Consider the following 24,164-nt stretch of genomic DNA (forward strand, 5'->3'; position numbering starts at 1 on the left):
GCAACCTAAGAACGCTACAGCATCATAAACGTCCAAATTTTGGAAATCTTTACAATAGTGATAAGCAAGTGAGACGAACGGATTTAATTTGATTTGATTTTTATTTTAGCACTGCTTTCAGCAGCAAGGCTATGTGAGATATGCGCTTAAGTACAGCTTAACGTGAAATTCGAACCACATGAGCTCACGCCGGGAATCGAACCCAACACTCTCACGCCAAAGGCGGAGCAATGCATATCCACAGTACCTTAGTGTCGAATACTATGAGGTATTTTCAATAAACAGGAAAGAAAGCTATACAAGGGATTTAATATTTAACTTTTTTTCAAGAGATTTTCTTCGAAAAAATGTTTAAATAAGTACTATATTCAATCACGTAGTGGAGCTTTCTCGTGGCTAAGCGGTTAGTGTACACGCTTTGGCGTGGAAGACTCAGGTTCGATTCCCGGCGGAAGCTCATGTGGTTCGGATTCCACGTTAGATGTAGGCCCACGTCTCGATAGCCTCACTGCTGAAAGGGACGCTAAACTGAAAATCAAATCAATCTCGTGGCTTTCTTTTATATAAGTCGATAATTGGCCAGTTTCTATCCCCTACACTGCAAAAAATACAAAAACTACTTTTAGACACAGTACAACACTGTACTTATTACCGACACTCTTTGAATATCTCCAGATGACACATATTCATCCCTTGTAGATACTGTGTTATCTAAGTACGTCCCAGATGTATGTACAAAATGTGCAAAACGTATGCCATCATGTTTTCGAACTGCTTGCCAAGAAGTGTTATAAAAGGCATATTATATACTGTTTCGGAGAATGAATGCTTTTGGACACGCAAAGCACACTTTATAAACACATTCACTTGATGTATTTCCTCCTCAACATCTATGCTAAAAGTGTTTTAATAATGTTTTATTTTTTATAGTGTAAACGATACATTCTTTTTGTATATGAGCCGTCTCTGACGCATTTGTTGTTAAGGTGCCAATGCTTGAATTTGTTAAAATGTTCTCAATCACTCTGTACATGGAAACTGTTTACTCTATTTCATCCTTTCCCTCCCACTTTTAATCCATTTTTATACTCTTCACTCGCTTCAAACAGAAATATTTTTTTTTTAAATTTTGTAATCAATTTCAAATACCAGAATGAAGAATGGAAATTATGTTTAAAATATCGATTAAAAAAAAGAATTAAAAAGGAAAAAAAAGCTATTATGTATGTTCAATTTATATTGAAGAATTAGCAAATTTCATCCTCTTTGCACTCCATACGGAATTCCACCCTCTGGTCAAAGCACTCCGTCCCCTTGAGGGTATACTGTGGGTAAAAATCGAAATCCATTCTCTGAAACAAAAGTTCTTCCTCGTTCTGTGTTCTCTGTGCAACGTTACAGCAATTGCGCAGCTATTGTTCTGCAATGTTCAAAAAAAGAAAGACACGTACCGGACTCATTAATGTTTTGTTTGTCTTTCAGTTAAAAAAGAAAAAGAAAAATCATTAATGCAATGCATTTGTAAAGTAATTTAAATGAAAGTTCATTATGCTCTGCTAAAAACAATGATTAAATTTTGAGGAAGACGCAATGCAATGTTAATACAAGGAATTTTCACTCATATTTGCTTTAACTAAATTTAGAACCATAAAAATAACAAATTAATAGTTATTTTTCATTAAATTTCTGTGTGCACTGCATTAAAAAAAGCTAAATTGTTAGATGGGTATACATTCTTATATACCGTTTTAAAGAAATCATGTAGAAGATGAACGGGGTGATCTGGAATGTTTATCCTTGACACGGCGACTGCAGCGAAAGAATGTACATTAGTATTTCAAGCCAAAGAGATTTTAAATATATGTTATTAAAATGATTTTACTACAACAATATTAATTACAATGAATCGATAGCAGATATATTACTATATACTATATTACTATAATATCGTTGCTAAATTACGGTTGAGATTTTCCTCGTAACACGAGGAAGATGTTAAAATAACCAATCTTTGAACATGAATCTGTACGTACTCTAATTCGTATTGTTTCTATTATTCTAAACTACTTTAACAATGATATGAACAGTTTTGAAGAGATTCATGGTAATTTTACTATATACATATATTAAAGGAGATATCACAAAGGGATTCATGACACAAAGTACGTAACTGAAATTTTTTTTTGGGGGGGGCATGGTGGATCAGTGGTAGAGTGCTTACGTCTGGTGCACAGGGTCCCTGGTTCAATCACCGGCCAAGTAGCTTTGAAGTGGAAAACATCATGATGCTCGTGGGTTTTTCTCAGGGTACTCCCGTTTCCTTCCACTTTCTTTATTCCACCAATTCTTCCATCATCAGTCACTTGCTTTAATCATTGTCTCCCTTAGCCTAACACTTTATCAGCATACTATGACAGATATAGAACTTGCATACATCACAGTTAATACACAAGTAGCACATTCTCTTTAAGTCTTTCCGTTATAAATCTAACGTTAAAACAATCGCTTATATGCAAATATCTAATATATTTCGCATGAAAATTATATATGGAGGTAACCTGCCCTATTATTGTTATTGTTATTATTATTATTATTATTATTATTATTATTATTATTATTATTATTATTCAATAATGAGCCCCGAAGAAAGAAGATTTCTTTAAGGAAGAAATGACCAAATATCACGACAAATTTTGAGTTAAGAATGGTCGACCACATCAATGAACTTAAAACCAAGGTCAACGTTTTCTTCTGAAGGAACAGCAACTTGTTTGGTAACTTTGATGGAATTAACGAATGGATTATACACGAACACAATGAATATGCATGCATGCATTAAGTTATCTACGGTTCACATTTTTAGAAAGAAATACAAAGCTTAAGCTTCATTTAAACTAAACAAGTGGTTTGGAGCTTAATCGTGGAGAAAGAAAGAAAGAAAAAATAAATAAATAAATAAAAGACAATCTTCAGAATATAAGCACATTGTTAATTAATCAAAATTGTATGACATTATTTACTGCATACCGTTATGGATACTCGGTGAATTTTACAGCCGTTTAGGTTGTTCATATTTTTCAAAACAATGCAAAAAATACAGGATAACTAAAGTTTGTACGAGATATTTTTTTCTGCATTTACAAAATACTATAATGTAATAAAATAGTGATTTATTCATTGTTTAGTGTACGCCTGCTAACCAATGTTCGTAGTTTGAGGGAAATTTTCCCTAATCTAGATTTCATAGGTAAACTTAGAAAAAAAAGGGGGGAAAGGAAATTTTTCGATAAAACGTAAAAATTCAGGGAAATTCTTGCGCTAACAGATTAACCAAAATAATTGCTTAAATTTTCCTTTGTTCTTCAGAGATAAACCAACACAATAGGAATAGTTTGTGTCTGTGTGTGTGTTTAAAGTAACATAATTTGCACCCATTGTTGGCTAGGTGTGTGTGTGTGTGTATTTTTTGTGTTAAAAACGAGAAGAAAAAAATAAAACATGGAAGCAAAAAGCAAATGAATAAAAGAAATGTGGTTGGCACTTCCTTTAATATAGTTAAATTAATGCTATCACACTATCCCGTAACTTCTATCATAGGAATTGGACAATCAACAAAGTAGGGAAATTTTGATAAGAAAAGGAAAAAATTTTGTCAGTCGAGGGAAATTTTCTTAAGGAAACCTACGAACACTGCTGCTAACAAAAGCACACATCTCGGAAAACATCGGTAGTGTTGCCTACAAAACGAAAAGAAGATTTTTCTCGTCTCGTCTTGTTTCGTAAATTTTTGTACTGCACTTTAAGAAATTGTCTTGGTAGAATTTTGCATTTAGTGATAGGAAATTCAAATGCTATAGATAGATAACTGTTGAATAATTGACAATAATTTTTAAAAAATACATATCACTCAGGATTCTTAATGAATGTTGGTACGCAAACGATCATAAAAGTCATTTACAGTACAGAACTACCAGTAATTGATTTTAACAAGACAAATTTTCGAAATTGCCTTATTAAACTTCTAATCTCTTCCAGGTATAAGTAATCTAACAGAAATAGTAATATGCAATTTCGAAATATTCGAAATAATAGTTTCATTAAAAATTAATTCACGTAGAAAGTTAGCTGCCTTGCTTTGTAAATGGAAAATAAAACCAGCTGAGAATGCTCCAAGAGCATTGCCAGAATGAATTTAAAAAGAATGAAGAGATGGAGCAGGAAAGATAACTGTGATTGTCCCTACATATAAAAGTAAATATTTTTATCTGTATCTTGTTCTGTTTCTCGCAAAATATCATATCTCTACGACTTACAGTTCCCGAGATATGGCTCCTTAAATCTCCCGAAATTCGAACTTTTTTGGACAATATCTCGGGAATGGTAAAAGTGACGAGAAAAATTTAATCACTTTCTCAGACAGTTTTGGATGCTCTATCGAATGCAGGGTTCAAAATAAAATGTAATCGAAAATAACAGACAGACACACACACACAGAATTCAGTAACGAGCTTTTTAAGTTCGTTGAAAAAAGATTATCGCATAAATAGTTTAATCAGTTCAATAATTAATTAGTGGTACATAAATAGTTTAAGCCAATACCATTAAATGCTACAATGACATAGATGAGGATTGAACTTCGGACCTTCACGTCTTAGAAGAAATTGAATATTCAGAATGCACTATGTATTCAGATTATGTTAAATTAGAAAGAAAATAGAATACGATTACAATATATTAAGTAACAGGATAATATTAGAGGAAATGTTGAAAAATATTTTTATTTATTGTTGTTGCAGATAATTAGGTGTATTTATTTTTTAATTTAAAATTGTTGTGAATTTTGCTATAGAAACCAGCTTAAATTTGGAAGTGTCACTTTTTTTCAGTATTTATTTTCTTATGAAATTCAAGCATTATATAATATACTCGAAGAGAAGAAGTAGCTGAATTTTAAATTCTGAAATGAATCTTACTGATATTTTCAACGATTATTTGAAACTCTCTCTCAGGTTAGTGATTATTACAAAATCTTTTATGCTTAGATGTAACTTAGAATTATATACATTGAGACTAAAACGGATTTTAGTTAGTAATATATTATTTATTTTATGCATTAAAATCTAAGAAAACATGTGGTCTACAGTAGAAATATTTTTCTTTCAATTTCTTGAGAAGTGACCTGATGTTCGCTGAAAATTATGTGAAACAAATACTATTATAAGTACTGTTCAGAATCCGTGACAAGAATCCAAGACAGTTTCTGCCCTGAAGAATAGAGTGAATTTCCAGTTTGATCTTCATTAATAAAGTTCAATTGCCCTTGAAAACTTTAATAACTTTCGAATTAACGCAATAGTCTTTCTTCCCTTTGACTAAACCCATTTATTTCACAAATAAAAACCCCGAAGTTGCTTATGAAAGCACAATGACTTGTAACCACACGTCCCAAATAATTAATTTCCCTGTATTATCTGTTCCAAATATATATTCCTAAATATCTTTTATTATTATTATTATTATTATTATTATTATTATTATTATTATTACGAGCACTACTATTATTAGTACTATTATTATTGGAAGATATATCAAGTTCACATCATTTCGCAGTAAATTTATTTTATGTGTTAACTGCGAAATAACGCGTTTTTATGTGAAATGAAAGTTCGTAGCTTACAGCGATAGGTTAGTCTCCCTGAGTGCGACCAATCCCCAACAGAATAGTGAAATATCATATATTCACCTATAAATGCTTTACCTAATACAGATTGACATTCAAAAATTCAGCCATTAATAAATCATTTCTTTGAGGTTTCCGGCGTGGATTTCGCAGCACATTTTCAAATTTACCGCATTAGTATACTACACTTTTATTTAGTTGAACTAAAATTCTGTAGAACTGTTTTATTAAGTTGATCAATACCAAAATTTTATTTGCTCTTTCATTTAGCATTTTTTTTTCTTAAAAAGATTATACAGGTAGTCATTTTCTATTAAATATGAACAGCACATACAACCATCCAAAAATCCGCCACTCCTCAGATCCAGAAGTTGCAGAATTTTCGAATGTCAACCTGTAATGAAATAATGCAATACCATGTATTTACTTGTTCTCTAATAATAACTGGTGTAACTTAATTCCAATAAGAGTATAATTCCGTTCAGTGTTCTAAACGTACCAATACGGGATGAAGATCAACGCCATACATATCAAGCCATTTGACTTTCTCCAAGTAATTAAGCTCTGCTACTGCTGGAATTTGTCCTCTGAAAGATTAAAATTGAAAAAGTGTAAACAACAAACACTGTAAACATTTTTTCTAATTTAGATACAGGAATTTTAATTTACACACAGAAAATGACTATTACTTTTCTGTTTCGCTTTGGGAAAATCTTTAATTAATTAATTAATTAATTAATTTTAGAATTTAATGAGAAATTAAATCTTTTCTAATTTAGCGTCCCATGGTTATGTTCTTTAGGCTAAAGGACACAGATGATTAATGGAAGTGAATGATAATGAAAAATAGTGAAATGAAAATGTAGGAGGAAACTGAAATCCTCAAGAAAAATCCACAGATGCGATATAGCCTACCAACTAATTCACATGACTAAAGGTGTGAAATCTATAATTGAGGCACCGTGCTCCTCCTGTACAGTTGTAATGGTTTACTATCAGGCATAAGTATATTTATTTATTGTGTGCCACACGTTTCGTTATGATCTAGAATTATGTGGAACAATTACGCGATCGTAATATAATAGTTTGGTTTTAGTTGATTATCACATTGAAACTTCTCTGAGTCGACCATCCATGTCACATAGTCTCTTCAACTCTTTTCCACAATGATTTATCTGGCCAATTCTTTTCTACGTTAATCCGCTCTGCTTCTTGATTTAATCATGCTATCTTGTATGAGAATGTTTTCCTAGATCCCTTCTTGCCTTTTAATATTTAACCAAAAATTACTTCTGTCCACTTTGTCTTTTGATATACAGTCAAAAATTACTTATATCCACTGATCATTGCATCTTCTTGCAACATGATTGGCATCACTACTTCTTCATGGATCTTTATTTTTACAACCATATCAATTATCTCGAACCATATAACTCACTCTCTCTCTTTATTTTGCTTACTTCTAGCACAGTCTTTTTCATGTTTTGTTGTGTGGGCTGCAGATGGAGAAGGTCTAATTTTGTTACGTGTTCTCTTCTCTGATCCATGTCAAACAGGCAGGGAATATTCATTTAAAACTCTGCTTTAGAGAGACAGAACTTTACTAATTAATAAGAAATATTTCCTTCTGAATAGATTATATTTTAGTTTAATACGTTTGTGCAGTTTCTACTCTAATGCTGCAACCCACTTATATCTTATATAACAAATATTTATTTATTATTTTGTATGATTTACTTCTACGTATCCTTCCTTGGCTGCCTTCTAAAGTTGTTGGTTATCACTTCCGTCTTTTCAATCTAATTTTTTTTTTCTCCAAACTCAGGAGGTGTATCATGTCTTAAAGTTCTGTGATTTTATTTGGAAACACAATAATGTCATCCAGGAAAGGAAGATGAGTCAGATGTTTTCGGTTTAGCTTTATTTATTCCTTTGGTATCTCAGTTCAGAATTCGTAACAAACGTTCAAGTACGCCTGTAGAAATGTTCGAGGAAACAGTATCACCTTTTTGCGCTCCCAAAGGCTCAGTGATAGAACGTTTAGTTCTTCTAATGCAAAGGTTCATGCGTCGATCTCAGGTTAATTGAGTTTGTGATAATCAGTGATGAAATTCATTTTCATTAAAACATCAATCTCCCTTAGCGTAAAGGGCATAACAGTGGGACGGTAAATTAAACATTTCATTTTCGGTTTATGAAAACTGCAAAGAAATATAGTTAGGTTAGCATATACCAGCGTTTTTTGCAAGTAGTATCACATCGAAATTTGCTATACAAATGCAATGCAAATGAAAAATTGTATTGCAAAATGTAACGGAAGTATCTATGATCCATGCCATGAGCCCATGTGCCCTTTGACACTTTACTTTTTTCTTTGAATATTTGTGATATACAAAAAGTTTATTTTTTATTTGACGTCACGGGATATAGTAAAATAGATATTACTACTACTACCAATAATAATAATAATAATAATAATAATAATAATAATAATAATAATAATAATAATAATAATAATAATAATAATAATCCTTTGCTGTCGAAAACGCAATACAGAACTTACAATTTGCTATGCAAATTTAAAATTATTTAGCAATTCGCTACGCAAAAAGTCTAAAAAAAAAAGTTAGTATATATGTATGTTAATAGCAGTACGCATTTGAACAAATGTTGATACTTTAAATACAAATATCATTGGAGTTAACAATAATAATGATTGTTTATCAAGAATTTCATAGCTTCAACTGTATACTGTAATTTGAATCAAAAAAATTACTGAAAACTATTTATTTCTATTACGGGAAATACTATATCAATAAATAACGTACATATACCGTAAAAGATACTTACACGAGGCCTTTATGAAGCTCTGCTATCCGAGATTCCAATTCAACCGTTTGGTTAGAGACGAAACGAAATTCGGAAACATAGCCTGGGGAGTGTCGTCGAGGATCATAGTCGCCAAGTTCCGCTAAAAAATACAAAATAGAAACAATAATTAGATATTTTACAATAATATGTAATTTTTAAATACTATTTTTAGATATGTATTATTAACAATTCAGCATAATACAGAAAAATCACATTAAATCAAGGATGACAAAAATATTATGTATGAAAAATAAAAGTCACCCCTTTACCTATTCGGATCATTCTTAGGATAAATGATAATAATAATAATAATAATAATAATAATAATAATAATAATAATAATAAAAGAAAAATTCTTTTAATAATGAGTAATTTTTTAAAGCATGTCAAAAATCTTTCATACACAAAAAGGAGAGAGTCATTTGTCACATTGCAGCGTATTCTCGGGATTTTTCTACAATTAATTCTGGATCTTTATTGGGTCTAGACAAGCTCCAGCTATTTTCTTCAGAGATAAAAAAAAAGTAAACTTTTAAACAGTTTAGTGAATTAAACCAGAAAACTTTGTTTCCCGTTAATAAATTTTCTGATACAAAATTACAAGAAGAGAAATGTTTGTTTATCAGGACTAATGAAGGTTGTTTTACAAAATTTTGTCAATGTTTTCTGTTTGTTTCTGATAAAGAAGAAAGAGTACTTGACACAGAATATATATAAATCAGAACAAACAGTTCTGCAGCGTTTGTGCTCCCATATAGCCGAATAATTATCACACCTGGTCGCGGGTTTGATTTCTGGTAATGATGAAAAACTTTTAGGTGTTGACTAACGTCATAAGACAATTAAAAAGCTATCAACAATTAAGAGGTAGCGAACCCCTGTCTAGAAAATCAGAATTAACGGCATGATAGTTGACGTGCTGACCATATCCAGGAAATCTGTTTTTTAAGTATGTTACGTTTAAAGTGCCTTGCGTTGATATATTATATAGATATTTACCGATTTTAGTCGGACTAAATATTTCCGAAGCTTTATTATATTGGAAAGTTCACGAAATGAGGAATTTCTTTCATATTTATATGAAATGTAGTGCTAACAAGTAAATTTACTTCCTGATTTGGTTTTTTTGTATCAAATATTGATAGAAAAAAATATTGTTGATATTGATCAAACGTGTTTTGAATAAAATTAGTTATTTCCATTGACTTTTATTAAAAATAGTTTTTCTCTTTCTATTGAGATTGTAGATCTAATGGGTACATTTATGTACATCACTTTCAAAATGGCAACTTCTACCGAGTCATACTACTAGACCTACTTTTAAGTAAGTACCATACCTCTCTTGTAAAATAGGTGTAGTCTTCACACAAGTAGCTAGATCTGATTTAATTATAGAGAAGAGCTGTTAGTTTGATGCAGTGAATTATGCAAAATACAGTGTTCAGTTTCTGCTTTTACCAGCAAAGAGATTGATAAAGATCATTTTGTTGATAAATTTACGACTTTTTTTTTTCAAGTTCCAGTAGCATAGCCTGTCATTATCAGCGTAAAAACCGGTGATTATTAACGACCCACCTATTTGGCAAAAGAATATTTTAACAAAACAAAACTGCTGTTAGATGCACAAAGCGTGAGCGATAAGCTCAGAATGCAAGACAAATATTAGGAGGACGAATGATGAATTCATGAGATTTTACTTTTATATAGGTCTTCTTTTAAAAGGTAATCAAGGTTATTTGATTGCATGAACATATTCAAGACATCCTTGGAAAAATCGATTCAATTTTATGTATTAAGGAAATAAACAATTATGAAAATTATACGACGGAATCTGATCGTGTAATTGCTGATAGATTCAGTTTTACTTCTAGTTTGATTTCTTCAACTTTTTTTTTAAATGATAACCTTGAAGTGGTGAAAGCATTGCTATAAAAAATTAATAACATTACGTCAGTTACTACACCCAATGAAGGTGCAATAATTGTAGCGCTTTTAGAAACCTGACCCCATGTAATAGGCTGCAGCTCATGAATACTCTAGTAAATCTTAAAAAGGCTGACCAACACGAGAGAAACTCGAAAATGAAGAAGCTTTCCAGAGACGTAGTACTATTAATAGTTGTTATAAACATATCAAAATTCACAACCATTCCGCGTTGTGCTCCAATCACATGATATATTCCCCTTTAATGATATATCTTCCTAAACAACACTTCCACGACAATAAAGAAAACAAGAACGAAGTTGAATTCTACGACTGTGGGATACAGAAGCCTTTACCTTGACTAAACAATGGAAATTATTTTTTTTAGTTTAACGTCCGCCATTACGACTTTTAGGCTAAACGAGATGGATGACGAATGAAAATGAATAATTGTAAAATTCAATTTTTGTTCTCTCTCACCCAGGATCACGTGAACCAAAGGTACACGCGCTAGCCACTAGACCACTGGAGAGGGCGATTTAACAAGTATCTGGATAATGGTAACAATTACGAAAAAAATAACCGCTGTATCGCTAAATATGTTGTTATAGACGTTTTGTCAAATATACATTTTTTAATGAGTACTAATCGTTGTAACCTTACTTTCTGAACCACTATCGTAACATTAATATTTAACATACTTATCAGTTTCTCAAATTTTGTAAGAAATTGTTAAAATCCCATGAAAATTTACTCAGAAGACTTCTCAATTGAAAGAAAAGTCAACAAAAATTTGCTCAAAATATTTCTAAATTTGGAGACAATCCCACGAAAATTTACTCAAAACATTTATAAATTTGGAGAAAATAAGTTATAGATTGTCATGATATGATAGCCATACTGATCATGTATGTCTCTATTGTAGAAAATATGTTGCATGCATTATTGCCATTAATATTTAAAAGAAACACTTCAGCTCAAGCAGAGATTAAAAAACAAAATCTCTCCTGAGTATTGCGCTAATGACTGAATTTTGTAATAAGTTTCTATTTTCAATTTAAAAACTAGAAAGATTTAATAATAATAATAATAATAATAATAATAATAATAATAATAATAATAATAATAATAATAATATTTTTTACAACTAAGTTTTAGTACTTTCAAAACAGTACAGTGTAAAATACAAAAACAATTGACGTTACAGTTATGTTGCACATACGGCGAATAACGAGAAAGTTTTTGGAAACATAGTCTACCATTTTACACTATGACATTTTGAAAGTGCTAAAAAACTTACACTGTAAAATTTTTATTATTCTTTTCTGTTGCATTTTTTAAAATATAGAAAAAGATCTATACACTAGATATGTGAAATTTTCCATGAACTTCACTGGACTGCATATTTGTCGGTCTGAACGGAACTCGAACTCACCCATCTCAACGGAACTCGCGCTCTTACTCAACTTCATACCCGCTCAGCTTGATGGAATTCGGATTCATTCGAACTCGCGCTCAATGATTAAAGTCCGTTTAACACGAGTGTCCAACTTGCAAGTTTGGATACTTCCGCCACGCCCATATGTGTCACTTCAGTTAATATGATTTTAATGCATATTTATTATATGTCTTACGCATTGGTATGGGAATCACACACGTTCTGCGGGCAGGTGACTTGTTTGCTATGTGAGATATATGACTAACCTAGCCAGAATTTGCTCTAGACAAAAATTGAAGTAAATTCGAACGAAAATAATACATGCACATTTACCACAAATTAAAATGACCTCAATTTATTAGATCAGCTTGAAAATAATTATCTATAATTTTCACAAATGCATGTATTTCCAGTAATGAAGGAAACGCAATTGCTAACAGAAAAACCTTGAAAGAGGAACCTTTAAACTTATTTTTCAGGTGACTACACCACTGAATGTACAATTTAGATCACGCTCTTGAATGAAACGTAGAGGGAATACATTTGTGACCGCACGTGCATTTGATAATGTTAAACATGAAACATTCATAACATTCTCTGCAACTTTCGACATCGATTCTGAAGCAAGACAGATACGTCATCAAAACTTAATTAAATAACCGCACGCATGGATACTGCATTTTGCGCTGACACCAGGAAGTTGTCTTATATCTTTAGTAGCTTGTCACCATCTCTGTAGGATTTACAGAGGCAAGGAATATATTCTGTTCTCATTCGTAGAATATTGAATACTTGGAAGGATATAAGGAGCTTCTTACTTGTCTTGACGGGAAACCATATTCATGTTAATGCTAATGTCCAGTAAACAAACTTAGCTTCACTTTGAAATGTCATAATTTTAGAGATGTAATCAATATTAAATAACGTGAACCATTTCAAATTATAAGGATAATCTCTTTTCTGAAACAACCCTCCATAATTACTAATAAGAAAATTCGTGCCACTTTCATATTAACAGACTAAGAACAAATATCTCAGAAGTATAAGCTATTTAGAAGAATGTTCAGAATGTATTTTATAGGAAAGATTTACCTGTTTGTGAGTCTCATCATCCAAATTACTTTGTGGGTCGTGATCATTGTTAGTACGATTACAGGTAAGATCTGGAATATTTAGTTCGATGTACTTATATTTTATACAGTGCACGCATTTCGGATAGGGAAAGAAAATCTTTTTAAGTTATTTAAGTATGTCCCTATAATTACAGAGACCAATCGAGGGTTGAAAGGAAGAGTGCTCTATGTTACATTTTTGACGTTTTTGAAATATTGATACCTGCAGGTCTGAACAATGTAGAATTATTGTTGGAAAAATGGAATATGCATATCTCAACTGACCGAGAAGCTATGCACAAAAGTATTCTAACGGCACATATTCTAATCATGAGAGATTTAATACTTTGAGATGATTTTTCTTCAAATAATGCTTTTGTAACATAGACCACTCTTGCTTTCAACGCCTCAATTGAGGAAAACATTGATCCAAATGATTAACCTATGCAAAGCTTGTTAATGGATATCCCTAATTTCCGAAGCTACGAACAACCTTAGCCAGAAACTATTTGACCACAAGAATTTTTAAATATTGTTACGAGAATATACAGTTACGGAAGTGATATCTTTTCATACGCGTACAATACACCTGAAACCAACTCTTGCTACTATATGCACGTTAATTGAGAAATGTTAGTTGTAATTTACACACTAAAAATTTGGGTTTAAATGTGTTCATGAAGTCATTTCCTATACACTACATTTTATCTCTCTCTCTCTCTCTCTCTTAGTCGTTTTAAATGGAAGATTTATTATCTTCGGCAAATTAACGAGCAAGACAAACATTATATAATGAGTCGAAGACTAAAAAGACCAGCCATTCTTGGTCATAAACCAAAGGAATTAAGAGTCACTGCGGTGCGTTATTTAAGACCCTGATGTCGTCTTTTTCTTTTTGTTCCTCAATCTTTTCCAATATAGAGGCTTTTATATGATTGGATGGAAATCTCAGCGTAATAATTTAAATAACCAGAACCATAGGGTGCTTGCTTTAAAGGTCAAATACCAACCGCATTATCCTTGACCTTTCGCCGTGTTGGTTACCTACAAATGTTACTAACACTGCAACCTCTATTATTGGAGTTGTTACTGGTATTACTATTGGCTGCTGCTTCGTTTTGGCTGCGAGTCACGAGGGAGACGGGTGTTGGTGGTGACCTGACTCGTGCTCGGAGTGACCTAGATCAACCGTCTCTCGAGCAAGGACAACGGACCGACCCTCAATCATCTCGGACAAAGAAGGCACCAGCAGCGGAAAAGATCTGCCTAACTGGTTTACTGCAAAATTTTGCGACCTCACACGAAACTCTAGGTCGTGTTTATATACTCAACGAGGAAGGTACTTATGAATGTATGTTAGTAAGGTTTTCACAGTGTTGCCAAGGCTGCTTCAGAAAGCGAAGACTTTCTAACTTAAAGACTGGGATTACAGCTCTTGGCTGACCATTGACTTTTAGTTGGACAATGTTATTTTCAGGTTTCTAGATCAGAGTTCGTCATGTATTAATTTAAGTAGCTCTCCAATTAAAAGGTCCATGAGCATTAAACACATGCTCACTAAGCACTCGGCTAGTCGGGAGCATATACAGTTTATATATAGTATATTTAAGAAAAAGTTATAATTGAAACATTTGCAATTCTTTACTTTTTTCGGTTAAATCTTCGTGTAGTATTGACAACGTAACAAATACTGGTTCTTCATTCTATAAATGAACATTAAAAGTCTTGAACGAACTATATATTTCAGTATGTTATTGAAAGAAGAAAAGACTTGCTTTGCGTACATACATTCTCGGATTTGATACTTGATGGAACTTTAATATCCATCAGTCTAAGTGACCCATTATCCACACACATACGAAGTTTCTTTAGCAAGGTTTTGTGTTGAAAGCTTAAATCAATATTTTTTTCATCACAACAGTGATTTACATTCTGTTTACTTAATATTTTCTCTTTATTCTTCCCCACATGATTTTCCTCGCTGGTCTAGTAGTTATACAGCTTGTACCTTTGGTGCGGGAGATATCGGGTTCTATTCCGGTGGGAGAGCATCGAACGTACTACAGTGGCCTAGATCCCACTTTGCATTGAAGATATCGTCCTATACAGCCTCACAGTTGACGAAGGATGTGAATACATACAAATCAAGCAATTACCTTCATATAACATATACATATTTGTTGATTGTAAGGCTCTCAGACCTTCTACCACTTTTTCTGAATTTAGTTTGTAAAATAACAAGAAGTATCTGTATCACACGTACTCCACGTAAAGGAGTTTCGCGTGTATGATGTGATATTTTCTCAGTTGATATTGATTTGATTTGATTTCAGTTTATCGTCCTTTCAGCACCAAGGCCATATGAGGCGTGCCCTACAGCTTAACGTGGGATCCGAACCACATCAGCTCCTGCAGGGAATATTCTTGGGACGGTTGACTGATAGCATGAAACAACTTTCAGCTGTCTACTGCCGCTTATACTTCATAGCGAACAATGTTAAAAGCGGAAGTTGTTGACTTTTACTACTTCCGGTTTGAATAGAGGGTTAAGGGAGAAGATGATACATTTTGTTAGAACGCTAAATCTATTTTTAAAATGCTTCTCGCTATCTCTTATCGCCTGTGTTTTGTGTAAATAAATATTGAAACCGGAAATTATAGTGGATATCGATCACTTTCGGCTTTCGTAAAGGTTAAGGATGGAGATGAAATGTATTCTCGGGACTCTTAATCTATTACAGGAAATCGTTTCTCGCTATCTATTACCGTTTTTGCTCTATAGTTTTCAAAGTTAAAACCCGAAATAGTTTGATTTCTTCCACTTGTGGTTTGAATATCATTTCCACCAGCGAACTCGATCGTGATTTTAGATCCTCTACACATCCTGCCCAAAATTAATGGTGATCCATCAACGTAGTTCTTGAGATATTATTGTCTGCTGGACAGGATAAATGTATAAAGAAGTTTTGGTAATAGTTTCTAAGAAATTATGAGGAAACAGAAGTATGATGTCAGAAATGATGCTTTTAGATCAGTAGGTTTAAAATGAAAACGAGGCAGCACGGTGGTTCAGTGATAGAGCGTTCACCTCTGGTGCGTGGGGTTCCTGCTTCGATCCCAGCTCGCGCCAAGTGGGCTTTGTGGTGGACAAACGCCGTGTTGGTGGGTTTTCTCACAGTTATCCTGTTTCCACCAACTTTATCCATTGCACCATTGCATTCATTTCTCATCATCACCTTCTCCTTTAGTCTAGCCGGCATAACCATTGGACATAAAGTTTAAAGACCTCATTTCATGAAAACGAATCTTTAACTTAAAGCCCCAATGAAAGTGAATGTTAATTTAAAAAAAAAGAACGATGGAATGAGAATATAGAAGGAAACGCAAAAATTTCGAGAAAACTCCACAGACAGATGTTTCCACCAGAAGCTCACGAAATGAGATCAAACCAGGGACACGTTCCACAAGAGATACGTGCTCGTCCACTTCTTTTAGGCTTCAAGAAAACCTTACAAGTATGTAGTAGAGTCTTTAATTGGATTTCCAAATAATAGGCAGTTCTTTAATTGAATTTTTAAATAATAGACAGTATTTTTCCTAATTTCTATTTTTTAAATATTTATTATCTTTTCGCTATTCCCGAAAATAGAAAAAAGATATCAAGACCGTTGTAGATAATGTTAATCACTGACATTTTGCTAAGGAAATTCTTTATTTTTTATAAAAATAAATACTATTATTATTTATACCATAAATTTGCATCAGAAAGGAACGCCTTGGAACAAAATGGTTAACTTTTAGATAACCGCTCTACACCTATCACGTAGTGACACTACCAAATAACTCCAGTTTCTGAAAGAAAAAAAGAAGCAAATTGACAAGCACTGACACTCACTTGCATGACGCTAACCACAAAAATAAACGTTATCTAACACCTACAGCAAGCAAGATCTCTGCCTTTTGTTACTAAACAACTAGTTTCTACAATAAACATTAACCCAAATTTTGCATATTTTATGATTTTTTAACATATTTTATGATCTTTCCAGTACAAAAAAAAAAATACCTGAAAGATTGTGACATCAGGGAAACAAGTGAAACGCGACAGGCATAAACACGATGAACAAATATGAAACTTTTTTTTTTTTTTTGCCCTGCCAATCGTTTAGTTGTGTAATATATATATATGCAAAGATTAATACACAAAGGTTAATTCAGACCAACTCCTGGAAACCCTGTCCAATAAATGTGTCACAGAATGTTTACAAAGTGGACTACACAACGGTTTGGTGCTGCTTAAGAATTCTTTTCTCGATGTGTAGTAAAGGGAAATGGGAACAGTTATACAATATCAGAACGAGAAAAAGTAACTCTGACGGACGATAAGAAAAGGCGGAAGACGGAGCAAAAAATTGCAACGCTTCAGCAAGCAAAGTGCACTCCAGTTAAGTTCACCGCAAATTCCTTTTTTTCAAATAATACTATACAGTGAAAATAAACACACCGATTTCGATATATGAAGTGTTTATTATCGTGCAACATTGATTCAAATTATATCAACATTGATCATGCAGAACAATAACATTGAAACTGTTTTCACGTTTAATATTGTACGGTAAATATTTTTACGCTAAACAAAGAAGTAACCTAATTGCAACAGTTCCGTGAGTTTTCGTTGTTGTTCTTGTTTTTAATTAAGCAGAAAACTCACCAAGGAGACTAAGAACGTAGACTGTTAGTTAATTATTTAGCAAATACCAAAGTGACAAGTTCGCGCGAACTCACTAATCAAATAAACCAAAAGAAAAAATTAGGAAACAAATGTAGTATCAAGAATAATGAGAAATAGTGCTGTTCGTGAGTTAGTTGAAGCATAGCTTCGCTTTTCAGCAGGAACGCACACACGCTGAGGGTTCACCGCCTCCGGACGCTCTCCAAAAATCTCTCAACTCGACATACATGTGTACAGTTTCTTAATAAAACTATACTTGCTTAGCAGACAAATAGGGATGCGCAAGAGACGAGTCGAGACAGGATTTTCCTGACAAAATTCGAGTTGAGACACGGCTCTTCCAATAGAGAAATATACATTTTTCGAGTCGAGACATCACTTTTACAGCCCATTTTCGAGACTAGACAGCCACAAATCTTGTCTCGTGCGTATCCCTACAGACAAATGATTCATGTAGTATAAAAAATTGATTTTATACTTTATCTGTACTCGGGATGGGCAATTCCGGAAAATTTGGCCATCCCTATTCTGTATTCTTTTGTTTCTTTTAAAAAAAAGTCTACTCCTGTATTGTTTTCATCAGAATATAGATGGCAGTACTTAAAATTACTTATAATGTCTTCGGGTTCAATACTATATAGACATAGTGTTTTGTACTATTGGATCCCTTCCAACAAAAAATTCTGGGTGCTTTTCAGCACTGATGCTATATGAGATACGAACGACTGTAATGCGTTCAATGGTTTCCCATCGGAAATCGAATCCGAGACCCCGTGCACCAAAGGTGCGATGCTAGCCACTGGGACAGCTGGGAGGACAATGAGAAATGAATCGAAAACATCTATGCTGCAGCAAAAATCCTCTTAGCAAAGAGGAAGAAGTATGATCATCTGTGCTCTAGAACGCATTGCGGTCTACCGACAAATACAAATATACAAAGGAATAGTGATAGTCGCTTCTTCGTATCAAATCCACTGCAACCTACAACAAAATTGAGAAGAAATCAGACGAGAAAGGCAGAGGTTTTCAATAGAAATCCAGAAATTCAAACAATTAACCCTGTCAAGCACCCTTTGCTTTGCATCAAATATCTAGTGCCTAGTGATGAACTGAGCGAACAATTCGATTTCACAACCGATCGCCTGCCCGTTCACCATCACTACACAGCCTGCTTTGCCAATCCACTTCCACTTACGTCCCTCAGTTGAGTACATCGGGTCTGAGTTCACCTTTGCGTTTTAGTGTTTATTTTTAACCAATTAACAACAAAATTAGTGTTAGTAACTATAGTTCATAAACAATGGTGGTGTGAACACAATTATGGTTAATTTGTTCCAGAATTTACAATACACGTTCAGTTTTCATTTAATACGATGTTCCTACTAAAAATCAGGTTTAATGATCAAGGTAGAATATAGAAAACTAACAGTATATAACTTAAGCTTATATTTTCCAAAAATTACCCAATATTTTATTGTCGAATTTAACTACTTAACTGTTAAATTTTATTAATTCAAATATGAGATGAAATATTTGACAGAAGACAGCCGATATTTCGAAAAAAAAAAAAAAAAAAACTTGTTCACACAATGTCTCTGAGCCTGCGCTGAAGATAAAATTCTTCATAATTCAAGACTTGAATTTCTGAGATATATATATATATATATATATATATATATATATATATATGTTCGAGGCTTATACCATGTAGGTTAACGAAGACTGGCTTCCCTTTCGGAATAATTTTGAAAAATAAACTTACTGGTCCCCTTTTCACGATTCGACTACTGTAAAGGAACAATTCTAAACGATATAATATGCAACCCCTCAAACCTTCAAGGTAGTGTAAGGTTGCATATGTCTTCACATACAATTACTGAAAGATGTAGAATATTTGCGGTGCAATCTTTGCTTTCTAGCATATTCAATTATACGGGAAGAAAGAAAGAAAGAAAGAAAGAAAGAAAGAAAGAAAGAAAGAAAGAAAGAGAGAGAGATTCCTAGTAGCTGAATGGTTACCGTGTGCGTTTTCGGATACCCAAGTTTGATTCCTGGCGGGAACTCTTGTGGTTTAGGTCCCATGTTAAGTTGTAGGTGTAGGTGTCGTATGACCTAGCGCTAAAAGGGACGCTAATTTGCAACCCAACCAACTTTTTATACAGAGAAATTATTATTCTCCTTTCTTTGTAACAAATGAACGGGGATTATAATGGTTTCATTTTACTGTTTTCTTCTTCAGATCTACTTAAAAAGTCGCTTGCATTACAGAAAAAAACTCATTTGATTTAATTTTACTTAAATTAACTTTAATTTACAAATATTAAGAATATATAGCATAAATTTTAATTTCCATAAAGTAAGGGACATTTGAATAGATTTGGTGAAGGTAAGTAAAATCAAGCCATTAAAATCTTTGTTTAAAGATAGGATAAAAAGAACAATACTTCTCCAGGTAAATCAATTGGCTGATAAAACAAAATGGTGTACGTACTCAGCACTCTTTATATGTTTGTTCTCTCATGATGCAATATATGCACTAGAAGTGATACTACTTTCTTACTAACAGTTACATTATTTTAATCCCCATCATTTCCCGCAAAATACCTGGTAAGAATTTGGTTTCTTTACACAACTGCAAGTCCTTTATTATATTGGAAGAATATTAGCGCATTAACCACTGCCCTTCATCTTACTGAAGTTTACTTATACAGACCCGTACTTCTCCACAGGCCACAGGAACCTGGCCCCAGGGCGCAAATTTCCATATTTGTAAAAATAATAAAAAAAAAGGAGATTGAAGTATGATAAACGGAAAAAGAAAAAAAGGAGAAAGGTTGTCCACGAAAGAGAAATTTTAGGGAGTTCTATACTAAAAATAATGTTAGTACCATAGCGCTACTGAGTTTTTCATTGTTTTTATTTTGTCCTAGAGACACCATATCATGTTTTGTCTTTTGTCAGTTTTTGTGTTCTTTTCGCTTACTGAATATGAACAAGTATATATCACACGTGTGATTGTATATATTGTGTGTGTTTCTGAGGTCTGTCTTGCTCCATTCTTAAAAGTAAGTCGATGCAGGGTTTATTATTGATCACATTAGGTATGTGGATAATTTTCTGTGTTCAGCGTGGCATTTAAACTGAAAGACGAAAATAAAACCATTTCTGTATTTGAATGAATGATAAACAGCACAAAAGGGGGACATAGTTATCCATATAATATAGTTATCAAGTGTTAATTAACGTGAGCAATTGAATATATGTGTATAATGAAGCCATAAGTACTAAGGCTATCCCTAATCCTAAATTCTCAACACCTCTCTCTTGATTCCATATTTCTATTGTTCAGTCCTCACTATACATCTTTGAACCGTTCTATTCATGCTCTACTGGCTTAGTTAGCTCGCCTAGATACGTTAGGTAAATGGGTTAATATATATCTTTGGGCAGAATACTCAAACTCAAAGACGACAAAACATTAAAACGAAAAGGACTCAGATATATCCCGTATAAAGCAAGTGACGAAAACAGGGGTTTCATTTCTGAATTTGGGCAATTATTACTCTTGTTTTTAATCCTCAATGTATTATTTCTACTATTTTAGCAATATTTAAGAAAGAACAGAAAGACAAAATTAAATAACTCAAAATAAAGTCAATTTAAAAAAGAGAAAATTTTATAGATCCTAAATATAATTTTAACAAAGTGTGATTCCTACACAAATTCCACGAATTAAATCACAAAAGCACTGGCAGAAGACATTAATTAAAAGAATACTTTTTTTTATGAGAACATAATATAAAATGTACTCAAAACTAATTTACATTGAGGAATGCTTTGGAATTTAAAGAAAAATCTAAAGCTGTTAAGAATTATCGGAAACCTTTAATGCAAGCGGTCCTTGATTCGATCCCTGATCACGCAAATTTATGGGGAACAACATCGTGTCCATGATTTTTCGGAGTTCTTCCGTTTTCATCCACATTCTCATTCCACTAACTGTTTCAAAATCATTTCCATTAATTATCCGTTTCCTTTAGACACAGGGGAAGCTAAAGATAGGGAGACAGAAGTTTTAGATTACAAATTATTTTTACAAACTTGCCTGCATTTGCTGTCCATTGTACCAGGTTTCATTTTTGATATCGCTACAAAATTTAAGTATTAACAATGCTGGAAATAAGTACAAGAAAAGCTCAAGTGCTAACCACACATCACCGTCATAACAAATAATCTAGTCAACTAAAGCTCTTTGTGTTCAACAGAAGTTCACGACTTTAGATAGAAGAGTAACCAAACGAATATTCTAATTTATATTCCCTCTTCCTATAACAGTTAACTTTAAATACTGGATTATATAAGTACTAGCATATGAAAATGTATTCATAAGTGTTCCTTTCTTTTATATAGCCTACATAATAATAATAATAATAATAATAATAATAATAATAATAATAATAATAATAATAATAATAATAATAATAATAATAATAATAATAATAAATGACCTACATTTAATTCGCACCCAAGAGTGAGAAAGAGACCAGTTGGCTTAAGCAGAAAAAAGCTAATCTGACAAATGTTCTTATTTTAAAAGTAAATAAATGTCACATAAATTTTAGAACATATTAAGAAATCAGTCGTTACATTATCAGAGAAAATATGAAGCAAAAAATAGTTTTAAAAAATAAATGAATAAACATACAAAAAGAGAAAGGTAACACTGAATTCAAATGACAAACTATATACAACAGAAGTTTAAAAGCACGATTAGTATTCTACGAGTATACTCTTCAAAAGTAATATATATTCGTATAAGGAAGTTGTAAACTCATTACAGCTTTTGCTCTATCACAAATTTTGCCATTTTGTAGACCATACATTTAGGGAGATTAATATATTAGTTTTTTTCGGTTTTCCCTCATATTTTATTAAAAAAAAGTACTGATATGGACACAGGAATTTATATAATATATATATATATATATATATATATATATATATATATATATATATATATATATATAGATAGATAGATAGATAGATAGATAGATAGATAGATAGATAGATAGATAAAAGGAGAACGTCTTGTGACTGAAGCCAACGGCTGACTCCCTCAGTCAGGAAACACTCAGAATATTAAATCCTGATTTCCACAGCAAAAATAACCTCAAGAAAGATGAGGATATTTAACATTCTCATTTCCATTACCCAAAACACTGTATATTTTCGAAAATACCCATGTTAGCACGCAGATTTGAGACTTATATAAATAAGGTTTCACTGTCAGAAATAAAGAGATGTAAGCTTGATCTGCTTGGAGTTTTTAATATCTCTTTTCTGCATCATATGTTGACGCTTCAGTACCGATGCTTTATGAAACACAACTATAGTTTTAACGCGGGATTCGAACAACATTTACTTCTTCTGGAAATAGAAACTAGATATTATGTAACGAAGGGAGTAACAACTTAGCCACAAATTCCAGTGTAAGTTTGAATTTTACTTGAAACACTTTCATATAATTTATTTAGTTGAAATTTGTTAATGAATCCATATTAAATACTATTATTATTTCATTTGTCGGTACCAAACGATTTTCAAGTTTGAATATTTTTCACAAACTCAGTTCGGGGTTGCCAGTTCAATCTGCGCGATAGCTGTATCTAGAACATTACTAATAAATAAATAATTGATTTTGATTTTGATTTTAGTTTAGTTTAGCGTCCCTTTCAGCAGCGAGGCTATATGAGACGTGGACCTACTGATTAACGTGGAATCCGAACCACATGAGCTCCCGCCGGGAATCGAACCCGGGTCTCCCACGCCAAAGGCGCGTACGCTAACCGCTTAGCCACGGAGGAGCTCAAATAAATAATTGAATATATAAGTATTAGGTTTACTTGCTTAGGCCAGATACAATGGTAATAACTGTCTTGTAAATTTAGTAAAGAGATACTAGCATAATGAACTGTAACCAGTTAATTTAAAAGTTTATTCTTCTAACAAGGAACCCTAGGTATCTATCAGAGCCCAATTTTCATGAAATTTTGTATATAGGGAGAGTACCTCGGGAAACTCGCACAGCCAAAATTGTAGCTGCAGAGTCCAAGACGTTGGGACACTAGGGCCCGAGAAAGATCAAAAGTGGAACGTCAGTACATTAAGGACATGGTGAGAAAATGCACGTTTTTCTTTAAAACTAATCATTGTAACGACACGAAATGAGCATACATGGATACGAGATGGTCGATATGATCTGTTAAAAGTTATAAAAAGAATATCCGCTATCTTGAAAAATTCCATGTTGAAACTGGTGCGATTGGTGCAAATGAGAAGAGGGTCACCCGATGCATTAATTTGAACGTAAATAGCCACAAAAACCTATTGGCGAAGTCTGTTGTGGGA

General features: G+C 32.8%; 1 protein-coding gene across 4 annotated transcripts in view; it reads right to left on the bottom strand.

Annotated features, from left to right (window-relative positions):
• The window catches only part of LOC145678346 (band 4.1-like protein 4), a 482,682-nt gene that overhangs the window by 74,484 nt on the left and 384,034 nt on the right, over nucleotides 1-24,164 (bottom strand). For all 4 annotated transcript variants that reach the window (XM_081748385.1, XM_081748387.1, XM_081748386.1 and 1 more), the window contains exons 7-8: nucleotides 8,531-8,651; nucleotides 6,180-6,267 (exon numbers count right to left, since the gene is read on the bottom strand). In XM_081748385.1, coding sequence (XP_081604511.1) covers nucleotides 6,180-6,267; nucleotides 8,531-8,651 — 209 coding nt within the window. The remainder of the gene's footprint in view (nucleotides 1-6,179; nucleotides 6,268-8,530; nucleotides 8,652-24,164) is intronic.

The sequence above is a fragment of the Thermobia domestica genome, chromosome 2 (assembly GCF_964235325.1).
Source record: "Thermobia domestica chromosome 2, izTheDome1.hap1.1, whole genome shotgun sequence".
In the NCBI taxonomy this organism is placed as follows: Eukaryota; Metazoa; Arthropoda; class Insecta; order Zygentoma; family Lepismatidae; genus Thermobia; species Thermobia domestica.